The 11,912-nt window shown below is 39.3% G+C and overlaps 3 protein-coding genes across 3 annotated transcripts; 1 reads left to right on the forward strand and 2 right to left on the reverse strand.

Annotated features, from left to right (window-relative positions):
- Positions 1–2,456: 2,456 nt before the first annotated feature.
- Positions 2,457–6,727, reverse strand: LOC6561879 (suppressor of hairless protein). Its single transcript, XM_001987938.3, has 4 exons — positions 5,908–6,727; positions 3,761–4,641; positions 3,493–3,700; positions 2,457–3,422 (listed from the first exon to the last, which is right to left on the reverse strand). The coding sequence occupies exons 1-4, from the start codon at positions 6,319–6,321 to the stop codon at positions 3,084–3,086; spliced, it is 1,842 nt and encodes a 613-aa protein (XP_001987974.1). The 5' UTR covers positions 6,322–6,727; the 3' UTR covers positions 2,457–3,083.
- Positions 6,728–7,109: 382 nt separating this feature from the next.
- On the forward strand, positions 7,110–8,496 carry LOC6562919 (anamorsin homolog). The gene is made up of 3 exons (XM_001987937.2): positions 7,110–7,324; positions 7,388–7,887; positions 8,259–8,496. The coding sequence occupies exons 1-3, from the start codon at positions 7,189–7,191 to the stop codon at positions 8,370–8,372; spliced, it is 750 nt and encodes a 249-aa protein (XP_001987973.1). The 5' UTR covers positions 7,110–7,188; the 3' UTR covers positions 8,373–8,496.
- LOC6561948 (protein yellow) lies at positions 8,406–10,726 on the reverse strand. Its single transcript, XM_001987936.2, has 3 exons — positions 10,438–10,726; positions 9,253–9,658; positions 8,406–9,178 (listed from the first exon to the last, which is right to left on the reverse strand). Exons 1-3 carry the CDS (start codon positions 10,659–10,661, stop codon positions 8,501–8,503), a joined length of 1,308 nt encoding a protein of 435 aa, XP_001987972.1. The 5' UTR covers positions 10,662–10,726; the 3' UTR covers positions 8,406–8,500.
- Between the last annotated feature and the right edge of the window lie 1,186 nt (positions 10,727–11,912).

Below are 11,912 nucleotides of genomic sequence, written 5' to 3' on the forward strand. Positions count from 1 at the left end.
GTATTTGAAGAATCTTCATAGGAGATTCCTAAAATCTACCATCCATTTAGTAACTATAGCTTTAAAATTTTAAGCGATATACACCCAAATCTATATGCTGTCTGATGCGTCCATAGATGAATACATATTCCAGGTTTCAAGTCTCCAGCGAAAAGTGTATGATGAAGTTGAGAAAAGAAGAAGGAAGTATAAAGTGCATAAATATATATTCTTCATTAGCTTAGTCTCTTAGTTCCTCCTTAGAGAACAATTTAGCCGTTTATTATATAAATAAATTAAGTTAAATTTTTATATAAGCAGATGCAATTCGGTGTCTATAACCGTTTTCAAGGCTAAGATAGAATTTCCTTGTGGTTATTATCACATTTCAACACATTTAGAGAGAAGTACCGAAATGTTGAGATTAAAATGAAAAATTGCAAGTTGCTATAACAAAACCAGACGGGTTGGAAAACATTTCATGTTTTTGAAGATATTTGTAGAGCTTGAAAGCAATTGGATAAATTATATATATGTGTTTTTATTAATATAATAAAGCGTTTGATAGTTGGACTATAATTGCATGCAAACCCTTTAGACTCCCACACAACCGGCTGGCGATTCCCACGCATTGTGTGGCTAGAATTTTTAAAGCGTGTGAAAATCGGCAGCCGGCTTAAAAGTCAAGACTCCGATTTTTTTTAAAAGATAATTTGTGCAGTGGGAGCTCCTGAGAACTTTTTGAAAATATTCACTCCCCCTCTTTCACCCATGGAGTGTAACGACCACAATTACCAAGACACCCAACACAAGTCACCTGTCCAACCAGACACAGCGAGGGACAAGAATTATGCTCTCGAAATTGTGAATGTTCATTAAAAATGCAACTAATTTCAAATTCAGCTTCTTATAAGATGCGGCCTTAAGAAGTCGCAGTTCCAATTACAAAACTTGGTGGTGGTTTTCTTCTTCTTGTTGTTTTTACTACTCTGACCCCTCTGGTTTTGCGCATCTTGCACGCAACGCAAAAGGCGACGACGCCGCCAAGTTTGTCGTTTGTGTCTTTCGTTTGCCATCTAAATATTCCCATCAACTTGGGGGTGAGTTGCACTTGTTGCTTGCCTGCTTCGCTGACTCTGATAAGACTTAAGTCTCAGCCTCACAAATTCTAATAACAAAAAAAAACCCTCTCAGAGCATTCATGTCGGTTGTGCTGAACTAGAAAACGCCCTGTAATCAATGTTTGTAGAATAAATGTGATGAAATATATAAATATATATTACATTTAAACGTTTTCTCTGCTCTTTTTCATTTAAAGGTACATTTTTTAAAAAGATTTTTGTGTTTTTTTTAACTGGTTTGCTATTCAGTTTTGTTGTTTTGTTGAATTCTTCAATTTTATTATTTTACAAGTTTTAGAGCTTGAATATAAAGTTTGTTATAAGCAACGTTTATATTTGTATTAATAAAGCCCTCAATAACCTATATAAAAATATATAACCTATATATACATTATATAGTTCATTATATACTTCAAATGGTAGTTTTTCAGTTTATTTTTAAATTAAATTAAAATTTTCTTTTAGTCAATCTAGAAAAAAATCATATTTTATAGAAATAATTTTACCTTATTAAAATTTTAGAAATGTCTTATACAAATTGCATAAAACAGTATATGAACACGTTGTTAAATGACCGTGCATATATTTTAAGTAAGTTTAGCACAAATTAATGCCAGCTTTAGCCAATTTTATGGATGTAGGGTATCAAGAGAAATTCTCAAGTTCGACGCTGTCATTAGTTTGGCAATCCAAACGGAAGCGCTATAATTAATGCAAAGCTGCGATTGTTAATTTGTAAATCTGTAAAACAACAATAACAGCAGTCTGACAAATAATGCATAAATATTAAACAAAGATAGTTAAAAACGAAAAAAAAAGAAAAACAGTTCACAGCTTTGGCAGCTTGCTGTCGCCGCTTTTTGGGGCTGTGTGAATATTCTGTTCCTTTAGCTCCAAACGGAAACAATGCGGCATACATATATGTATATGGTATACATATATCTTGACTTTGCGTTTTTCGTAATGGCAACTAAAAATTCAAATCGACCAACCAACTGTAATTAAAGTTGGAGAGGCAGCCCACCGTGGGAAGTACTGCACTTGTTTTGTTTTGTCTCAAAATTTTTCACACGACATGGCAACATTTTCTCATGCCGATTTAAATGGACTATTCGCCTTGACAAGGGGTTGGTGGTGGGTGAGAGTTTCGTCTTCTTCTTTTCCAGCAGGTAGGTCATTTAAAGTCAAGAAAAAGTAAATGTTAAAAATCATACTAAAATTATGGTCTGACATATTTTGTATTTATTTACGTTTAGTGTTTATCTTAGGCTTAAAAAACTTTTGCTTATTCTGTTATCTTACAAAATTATACGATCATACATACATGAATACATATATATGTATATATATATATATATATATATATATATATATATATAGTCTAGGGCTGCACTTCTGTCCTCACTCACCTCAAGTGAATTCAGCTTGAACATTTTTTAAATCTGTCAATTTACCAGATAGTTTGCCATGAATTGTAGCTTTATGAAGTGGAATGTTTTACAAGATATTTGGCCAACTTTTGCAAAATATACATATAAATTTATATTTATTTATATATATATGTGATTCACTTAAGGCAGGGGTACACATAGGCCACAGCACACACATTAAATGTTCCATATACTATATACATATTCAACTAGATAACTAGAGTTATAGTTAAATTTTTTTAATGTCAGTGAGCTCTTTCGAGTTATGTACAATTATGTCTTGGATTTATACATCTATTGGTACTGGCTAGCACTAAGAAAAGAAATATTGGTCAACTTGGAATTGGGATTCGTTTTGTTCGCCTCGCATTTAGCGAGTTGGCTTCTACAAAAAATGCGTGTTGGGTGAGATTTGGGTGTATGTTTAGAATAATGCACATCTTACAAACTAAGGATGTAGTATGTTCAAACTAAATATGTGCTAGAAGAGCTTTAAATTACTTGGCATAAATAAATGTATGTGGAATTGCAAATAAAAGCCATAATGCCGCACTCAAGACAAGCCGCTCCCATGACTATTCCATTGCACTTCCGAGATGGAGGGCAGTGTTTGATGCGACTGCTGCTGTTGCAAGCTCTGCTGTAAACTGGAACCGCTTGCTGGCGAGTTGCTGTTGTTGTTGTTGTTGCTATTATTGTTATTATTACTATTATTGTTGTTGCTGATGCTTGTGATGTTGTTGTTGTTGTGACGCGTACGCATTACATCCTCAGCCTGATTACAATGCGACCGCGGCCCCGGCTCAGGCGTATAGGTGAATGTGAGGCCAGTAGCATAAATGATGCCATCATTACGCACCAGCGATATTGGCACCTGCGTTGGCTGACGCACCTGTACCAAATTGAGCAACAAAGTTAAACACACTTTTGCACAGAACGTATATCGGTGTCCAACAACTCACCCAGAGCCATTCGCCGCGAAACTGTGAGATTTCGGGCACCACACAGAGCAGCGTTTCCGTGCATCGATACATGGTCTCCGCTTCGACATCGCCAAACCATACCTGTAAATGTGGCGTAAAATTATCGCCACTCAGCTCCAGCATGGCCACATCACCGCCTCCATTCAGATTCAGTGAGTTCACAATCGGCACTGGTGTAACCGGTGAGCTAAAGATATATCTGATTAATAATAAAAGGTTATTATTTGTAATTTCTTGGGGCACTTACGCAACGGGTCCCATGCCCTCGTAGAACTGATATTCGGCTTTGTCCGTCGATATGATTGTCCAGCAGGCACCATCGTTGATCATTTCCTTGTTGGGCTCCTTGGGACAGGGTGTGGCCTGAAACTGTATGATCTTCTCTTGTGACAGGCACAAGTACATGCGATCCGTGTCCTTCATGTAAAAGGCACACTTGTGCAGCTGCGAGACCGGATCATCGGCCTCCAGCAGTGCCATCTGCTTGTCCACCTTTCGTATGATTAGGCGCGGGAGTGCCATGCCCGTTACGGAGCACACCAGCTTAACGGTGGCGCCATAGTGTATATAACCATCGCGCACTTGAAACTCCTCCGACTCCGATTCGTTGTCGTCGAGCAGATGTATCGTGAAGGCGCCCCATTGTGTCGATGAAGCATGAAAATGTCCATTCTCCACATGCAGATAACGGGTGGATACGGTTTGGGAGCGCAGGCGATTGAAGAGGGCGACATTTGTGCCGCTGGCTATGCACAGATCAGCGTTCTTCAGCGATTGCTTCTTTTTGGACGGCTTCGAGATGACTTTAATGCGCTTGGAGTTGAAAACGCCAATGTCGTGGCCATTGCCATAGAACATTTTCACCGATAGCATGAAATGCTTGCGCTTATCCGAATCGGATATGAAGAGCGTCTTTGCGGCACAATACTGCTTCCCATTGAGATCCAGCTGCTGCATATCCTGATCGCTGCTGCCAATGCCAATGAATGCGCACAATTGTGCCCCCTGCTCGCCCTCGCCCTGCTGCAGCATCTCCTCGTACCGTCGCCGCCAGCCGCTGCCAAATAGATAGATGCAGGGCGGTGGGCAAAAGAAACGCTTCTCATTGCCATATGATTTCTGGGCAACCTGAAAGTAAAGTAAAGTATTATGTACTCAAATTGATATATACTAATAATAATAATAATAATAATTAGAAATAATCATTGCATCGATTATCGACAACAGATAAATCGTAACAAATTGTAACCGCAGCAGGGCAGCTGTTAAATTTTCATATAATTAATTTCAATTATTTTATTGTGGCCGCCGTTTGCTTAATTTGCGTGCACTCAAGTGTGAAGGATGCGATGCCTGGACGGCGGCCGCCGCTTGAAGATAGCCGCGACAAACCGCAGCGAACGCCCCACTGGAGCTGGAGCAGCAATTGGCAATTGGAATTGGAATTGTGAACGGAGCCCACACATTGATTGATCTATAATGCCACATGTCTCAACATACAAAATGTATATAAAATTACATATTCGATGTGCAGCACATACATTTGTACATTTGCATTAAACATGGAAAATTTATTTAAATATATATTTATAAATTTATAAACTATTTTTAAAATTGTATAAGGTAGGTTTAATTTTGTTTATTTTTTAATTGAATTTGGAATCTTATTCATTTGCGAATTTCGATTTGTGTAGCATTTTATTAAACCTGCTAATACTTAAAATTAGTTTAATTCAAAATAAATCAATTTTTTAATTGTTTATAATTTTGGAAATATATTTTTAATGACCTCTATTTATATGTTAATTAGGTTTTTACTGGCTCCAGGACAAGGGTTATATTTAATTTTTTTTTTTATAGAGTTAATTGATTCAATACATATTGGAGAATAAAAAACATATTAAAAAAAAACCGACATTTACATATATCCTTGCAGATATAATAATAATAATTTATTTCAGCAACGTTGTTTTGCCAAAAACCATATTGCGAACGAGATTGCTGTAATATGATATACTCGTACTATTCCGATTAATATGCACCACAAGTATCATAAGAGTTTGCCAAGGATATCAGCGAAAATATAGCAAATTTTTCGACAGCTATAACAGGATATATTGGGGCAATAATGTGAAAAGTGTGCAGCTTAAGCGATTCAAGAACTAAAAATATATACTTGATGTCCTTTGCTACAAGTGCTGAATGTTGTTGAAATACACCGCAGCAGTATTTCGATATAAATATTTGAGCGCCTTCATTAAAATTTGAGTGTTTTATAGTTGTCGACAATAGATGACACACATATATATATACATATATATTTATATTGATTGATTGTCGATTAAATATATTTCTTGTTATTTTGCTGTTAGTTGATGTGTGTTTATAGTTTACCTTGGCGTGCAGTATAACGATGACCATATCGTTGCGTTCTCGCATGTATTTCTCCATGGCATCGCGCGTCAGCTTCTTCTCCTCGATGTGAGACCGGTATGGACCTGGACCTGGGACAGCAACCGGCAGCATGGATAGCTGCATTTGTTGTTGTTGTTGTTGCTGCTGCTGTTGTTGTTGTTGTTGATGGTGCACTTGTAGCTGTTGCTGTTGTTGTTGCTGTGGCGGCGGCGCACTGCCCAGTCCAAAGTGCGGCATATCCTGACTGTGACTGTGTCCGTGCAGCTGACTGCTGAGCTCTAAGGAGTTGATATTGTTATTGCTTGCTGCTGCTGCTGCGACTGCGTTCTCGTAGACAATGGCGGGCGGTGCGGCGGCAACGGCGTTTAAATTAAATTGGCTGTAGCTCTTCATTTATGCACATGCTGTTTAAATGCATAGGCGCTGTTTATTTTTCTGTTTTCTGATTTCAATTTTGTTTTTTTTTTTTATTATTTGGCAATTTGTTTAACACTTTGGCACTTCTTCTTGTCCCGCTTGTAGTTTGTGTGTGTGTGTATTTTATTTGAAGTCTTTGTATCCTGGCACACAGCAGAAGAGAAGAGCACAACACGCAGCAGCAGCTGTCGTTTCTCACGGATTCGCTTGCGATGTTGATGTTTTGAGTGTGTTTTTCTTTTTTTTCGGTCCGTCAGAGTGTCCGGCTGGCCACTATTAACATGTGCAGATTGGGGAACGCGACTGCGAATACGACTGAAGCGCGCTGCGGCTAGCTGTTGTTTAAACTGGCAACTAAACTCTGCTAACCGATTTATAAAATAAATAAAACCAAACCGACCGACCCCACTAGCAGCAGCTACCAAACAAACTAGGGTTGTTGTTATCATATCGATATGACCAGCTATGCAACTATCGATGTTTTATTTTGTGCCAAACGATATATTTGCATGGAAAGACTATAGAAGATAACATTGCCACACTCAACTTCGATAGTTCAAGTGACGTCGGTCGGAAATCTGCACTGGTAATTCAACACAAGATTTGTGCTAATTATTTAAAGGTGTTATTCAATATATTTAACATATTTTCATGTCTGTCTTCTTCAAAATTTAACGCATTGGGCAAACTCATGAAATGATTTTGTGGGTAGGTGAATTCTGAATCTGGCATCGCCAAGTAAGTTGGCAGCTCGCAATCAGTTTAAAATCGAGTTGGCAGTCAACTGCACACTGTGTGCGTGCGCTTTAAAATTGTTAAGAAATTCTAGAATCAACTGCAGTAATGGAACAATTCAAAGACTTGCAAAAGTCTCTGTACATATGGACTGACAGCGGTGAGCTGGACAAGCGCGTCCAAACAATAAAAGAAGCCACCGGCGGCGAGGTGGCTGTTGAAAATGTCCATCGCCTTTCGTTTTGTAAGTTTCGTTTTAGGGCGAAGAGTGAGTCAGCATGTTAATTACCAATTGCTCGCATTTTAGCCTCCTACGCCAACTCTAGCTTCGACCTGATTGTGATCGAATGCGCCCAGTTGACCGACAATTACGTAAAACTGCTGCACATGCTGAAGCCAAGCGGCAAACTCCATCTAATTGCCTACATAGGGACCCCAGCGAGTCTGTTGCAGGAAATCAAGTTGTCCGGTTTCATTAATTGCGGCGAGGATACCGCAGCCAATACACTGACTGCCGAGAAGCCTGGCTACGAGACGGGCTCCGCGGCCCGATTGTCTTTTGCAAAGAAAGCAGCTGGCGTCAATGTATGGAAGATCAGCGGCGACGATGAGGAGCTTATCGACGAGGAGGATCTGCTCGATGAGGCGGACAAACAAAAACCAGATCCGTCCGGTCTGCGTGTCTGCAGCACCACTGGCAAGCGTAAGGCGTGCAAAAACTGCTCCTGCGGCCTGGCCGAGGAGCTCGAAAGTGAGAGGACAACCAGTTCGGCGAACACCGAGAACGCTAAATCCAGTTGTGGCAATGTATGTGTGACGTCTTTCTTTAATACTCTACTATCTAACCAATTACCATCGAAAATGTCAAGATAACCTTTACCAGTGCCAAATGATAAGGTTATAAAATCACCATATATATGCTTCTTCTCAGTTCTAAACATATTTGGAAAAATCTTTAAGAAAAACTACAATTCATCTAGAAGTTTTTCAAAAGCATTTCATTGTGCTTGTTGCATAATTAAAATAGGAGCAGTACGATTTCGATCAGCTAGTTTTTGTTATGTGGAAGAATTAGAATTAATTACAAAATCAAATGAAATCTAAATCAAAATTCAAGCGACCCACGTTAAATTTAGATGCTGTATCTCATGTATCTTGTTTGTTTTATGTATTTGCAGTGCTATTTGGGCGATGCGTTCAGATGCTCGACTTGTCCCTATCTGGGCATGCCGGCCTTCAAGCCGGGCGAGAAGGTTCAGCTGGCTAACAATCTGCTGAAATCGGATATTTAGATTAGAGAACACACAATAATCACGCAAACCGGATAGACTTTTACACTTTTATTGGGGGTGAAAATAATAGTTTCATATATGTAAATAGCAAATGCATTAAAAACAATAAATTGCGCACAATTAACGCCTCACAGTTCGCATGGTGTGCCCCGGACAAGATCACGATTCTTGCCAGTCAATATGCGATAGTTGACGGCCGCGTGATCCAGCTCCTTGTACAGATACGTGGGCATTCTATCGGACAGCACCCAGAGGGAGCCGGTGGTGTCCATTTTCAGGTCATTGGGAAATATCAAAGTGTGCGAATCGGAATCGATTAGTCCCTGTGTATCGGCCATATACGGACGCTTCACATTCCAGCAGGCGATGGCATCCTTGTTGACCTGCGTATAGAATAATACGCCTGTCTCCTTGTCGTACACCTCGGCCGTTGACTGTCCGTTCATGCCGCGATCGCCGACGAGCTTGAAATCATAATAGGATTCGCCGCCATTCACATGACTCTGGTTTTGCAGAACCCGATTGGAGACCTTAAACTCTTTGGTACTGGCCAGTGCATGGAAATAGATGTCCTTGGTGTTATCGGGCTGCAATGGGCCAACGGCCATGCCGAAAACACCATCGGTCCACTGGAAATTGACGCCGCCAACATTAAAGTCACCTTGCAGCGGATCAAAGTGGAAATAGTTGTGCTTGACGCGATACGACTTATTGTCGCGCAGGGAATAGACAACCACACCATAGGCACCCAGATCTGGCACATAGGCAAACGCATCATTGCACTGATCCCGCTCCACATCGACAATCTGAAATATGTATATATATATATATGGAGATATGTAAGAAATGCAACTCAATTGTGTAAGCCAAATAAACGCACTATGTTCGCATAGAAAGTGTCCTCCTTGCTCTGATCGGCGGGTATGGCATAGCGAAGCAGTAGCCGATCGGTTTTCAGATCGAACACCAATATGGAACTGGGCGTTATCTGCTTGGGATTGCCCAGAATGTCGGCGAGTCCGGTGTCCAGCACCCACAGGCGATCGCAGCTATCGACATGAATGCGGAACGTGGATATTATGGTTGCATTATCCATTAGCTGTACGCTCTCATCCTTTGCTTTATCCGCATCCAGGCGGCCACCGGCGGGTGTTTTGTGGTCTTGAGGCTTCACATCAATTGGCAGCTTGTTGGCCTCCCAGCTGGGATAGGGACGCAGCTTTGGTGATTTCTCCGTGGTCGACAGATCAATGTAGTTCAATGTCGCCGCAACGCCAGCCTTCCATCTATGCATGAGATGGGGAATTGATATAAAGGATTTTATACAGTTGCTTATATGTAAGCTAGTCTATCAGCTTTGTCAATTGTCTGGCTTTAAACCGGAACTTATCGGTCTCGCTCCGATCACTATATATCATATAGCTAGCTGCCTTTTTTTTCTACAAAAGTAACCAGTTTTGAGTATTGTTTCGCTTCTAGCAAGCAAACATCGAATTCATAACAGACGGACCACTATACCATATAATAAATATAATAGATGACTCAAAAATCGAGTTATAGCCAGTGATTAATTTAAAAACATATGTAAATAAATAATTCAATAAGTCGGAACTTTGGTGGACTTATTTCTGTCAGCACCGATATTAATAAAGTTCATCTATTATTTTGACAGGTAAATTACCAAGCATCAATGACGTCATACATTTGATGTCGCTTTGAAATAGCCGAAATTCAGATTTAAATATTTTGCAACAAGTAAAACGTAAATAAGATTATTAAAAAATAAAATTGATATATGGATTCTTGGGTAGTTTTCCATGTAACTGTTTTGTCAAGGCATTAATCCATTGGTTGTCAAATTTGAATAACAGTAATTAAAAATTATAATTTAATTGTGCACTGAGAGCGAAAGAGAGCAACGCCCGTGAATAACCATTGATTAACCGGTTTTACTCTTGGCTACAATGGGTTTTTCGCAAGCCCCGCTTACACTATTCAAAATAATTAACTACGAAATTGTCGAAGCCAATTGCAATTTTTGGCTGCTGCTGCCTCGTCGCCTTACCTTGGCACAGTGACAAAGAGTTTGTTTTCCCACCGCTCCAAGCCGAGCGGCAGATTGTTCCCCTCAATGTAGTGGCCGGTGCGTTTGGCATCCGCTTCGGCCTCGGCGCTGGGCCAGTCGAAGGTCAGCTGCTTCCACGAGAATCGTTCCTCCAGTTTGGCATCAATGGTTAAGCAGCAGCAGCAGCTGATAAGGCACAAAGCCAATAATTTAATTGAGCGCATATTGTTATTTGATCTCTTTCCGTTACTATAACACCGTTCGTTCCGTTCGAGCTGAGCTCGTCTACTGCTTGACTTGAGCTTTGTTCGAAGCTTAATATGCTGACGAAAGCTAAAAGCTTTGAAAAGCTTTCACAGGGCAAACGGCGAAGCTCCAGGCAGCTGTTTTTTTTTTCTGTGGGTGGTCAGCTAAATTAGCATAGCCGGAAGGGAAAAACGGTCAGGTATAAATACAATGTTATGGAGCGCTTAAAAAAAAATGTATATATTTACTGCATTTATTTATCATCCACTGATTGAAAGTTCGGCGCAGAGACCATTTGGGATGTGAGTATGCAGCGAATCCAATTGCAAACTAGTTTACGGCTTAAACAAGTTGGAAACATGGAAAACTACGAGTAAAAGTTAACAGAAAGCCGGTTCCGCTGTATCTGTTAAATGTGTTAAGCTCCAATCGAAGCGTCAACATTCTAGCTATAGCTTTTGTGATTATAGCTGTAGCTAGGCGACTTTCAATTCTACTCATAACTGTTGGGCAATTAGGCCATTATAGGTGCAAGCGGCAGCTAATCGAATTGGAATAGGTTCATTGAATTAAAGCGGAATGCACTCGTGCATGTCACTCGAAAAATTTAAATGCTAATTATAAAAAAGACAACAAATTCATTAAAAATAAACTAAATTATTCAGGAGCAAAGAGAGGAGTTAATAATTCCATAAATCAGTGTTTAAGACTAATGTTAATCTCGCATATAAAGTTATATGCATATGGATGAGTTTAAGGGTGCCGGTTTCAAAGCTATGTAAATTGTTACAAAAACGAGATTTGGTGTTCTCATTTTTATGCCACACAATTAAATATGTTCTGTTTTTTTTTTTGGTTTATTCAGTAAAATTCTCATATTCCGTTAATTAGACTTTAAATTAATTCGTTAATGTTACTTTCATAAGAACATACCGAGTTTTTTTTTTGCTTCATATTGCTACATTTTTTTTACCTTTTTTGTTTTTCGTTTTTCGACTTCATTAACAATATGTTTTGGGAAATCAATTTGAATCTGGTTTATTTACTCGTATTTATACAACAATTAGCTTTGCTAAAGTGTTACTTAATTTACCTATTTACTTCTCTCGGTTGTGGGTTGTAGATTAGTTTAGTTATTAGTTGTGGTTGTGATTTTGACAAGAAAGCAAAAAGAACGGAATTACTTAATTAAACATTTGACTTTTTTCATTTTTTTCTTCTGCTTTTTT

The sequence above is a fragment of the Drosophila grimshawi genome, unplaced genomic scaffold (assembly GCF_018153295.1).
Source record: "Drosophila grimshawi isolate 15287-2541.00 unplaced genomic scaffold, ASM1815329v1 contig_1377, whole genome shotgun sequence".
In the NCBI taxonomy this organism is placed as follows: Eukaryota; Metazoa; Arthropoda; class Insecta; order Diptera; family Drosophilidae; genus Drosophila; species Drosophila grimshawi.

Coding starts and splice junctions, on each gene's coding strand:
- LOC6561879 (XM_001987938.3), bottom strand. CDS start 6,321: ATGAAGAGCTACAGCCAATTTAATTTAAACGCCGTTGCCGCCGCACCG. Junction 4,642..5,907: donor TCGTTATACTGCACGCCAAG/GTAAACTATAAA, acceptor CTTTACTTTCAG/GTTGCCCAGAAATCATATGG. Junction 3,701..3,760: donor GAGGGCATGGGACCCGTTGC/GTAAGTGCCCCA, acceptor ATATATCTTTAG/CTCACCGGTTACACCAGTGC.
- LOC6562919 (XM_001987937.2), top strand. CDS start 7,189: ATGGAACAATTCAAAGACTTGCAAAAGTCTCTGTACATATGGACTGAC. Junction 7,325..7,387: donor TGTCCATCGCCTTTCGTTTT/GTAAGTTTCGTT, acceptor CTCGCATTTTAG/CCTCCTACGCCAACTCTAGC. Junction 7,888..8,258: donor CTAAATCCAGTTGTGGCAAT/GTATGTGTGACG, acceptor ATGTATTTGCAG/TGCTATTTGGGCGATGCGTT.
- LOC6561948 (XM_001987936.2), bottom strand. CDS start 10,661: ATGCGCTCAATTAAATTATTGGCTTTGTGCCTTATCAGCTGCTGCTGC. Junction 9,659..10,437: donor CTCTTTGTCACTGTGCCAAG/GTAAGGCGACGA, acceptor TCTCATGCATAG/ATGGAAGGCTGGCGTTGCGG. Junction 9,179..9,252: donor ACACTTTCTATGCGAACATA/GTGCGTTTATTT, acceptor TACATATTTCAG/ATTGTCGATGTGGAGCGGGA.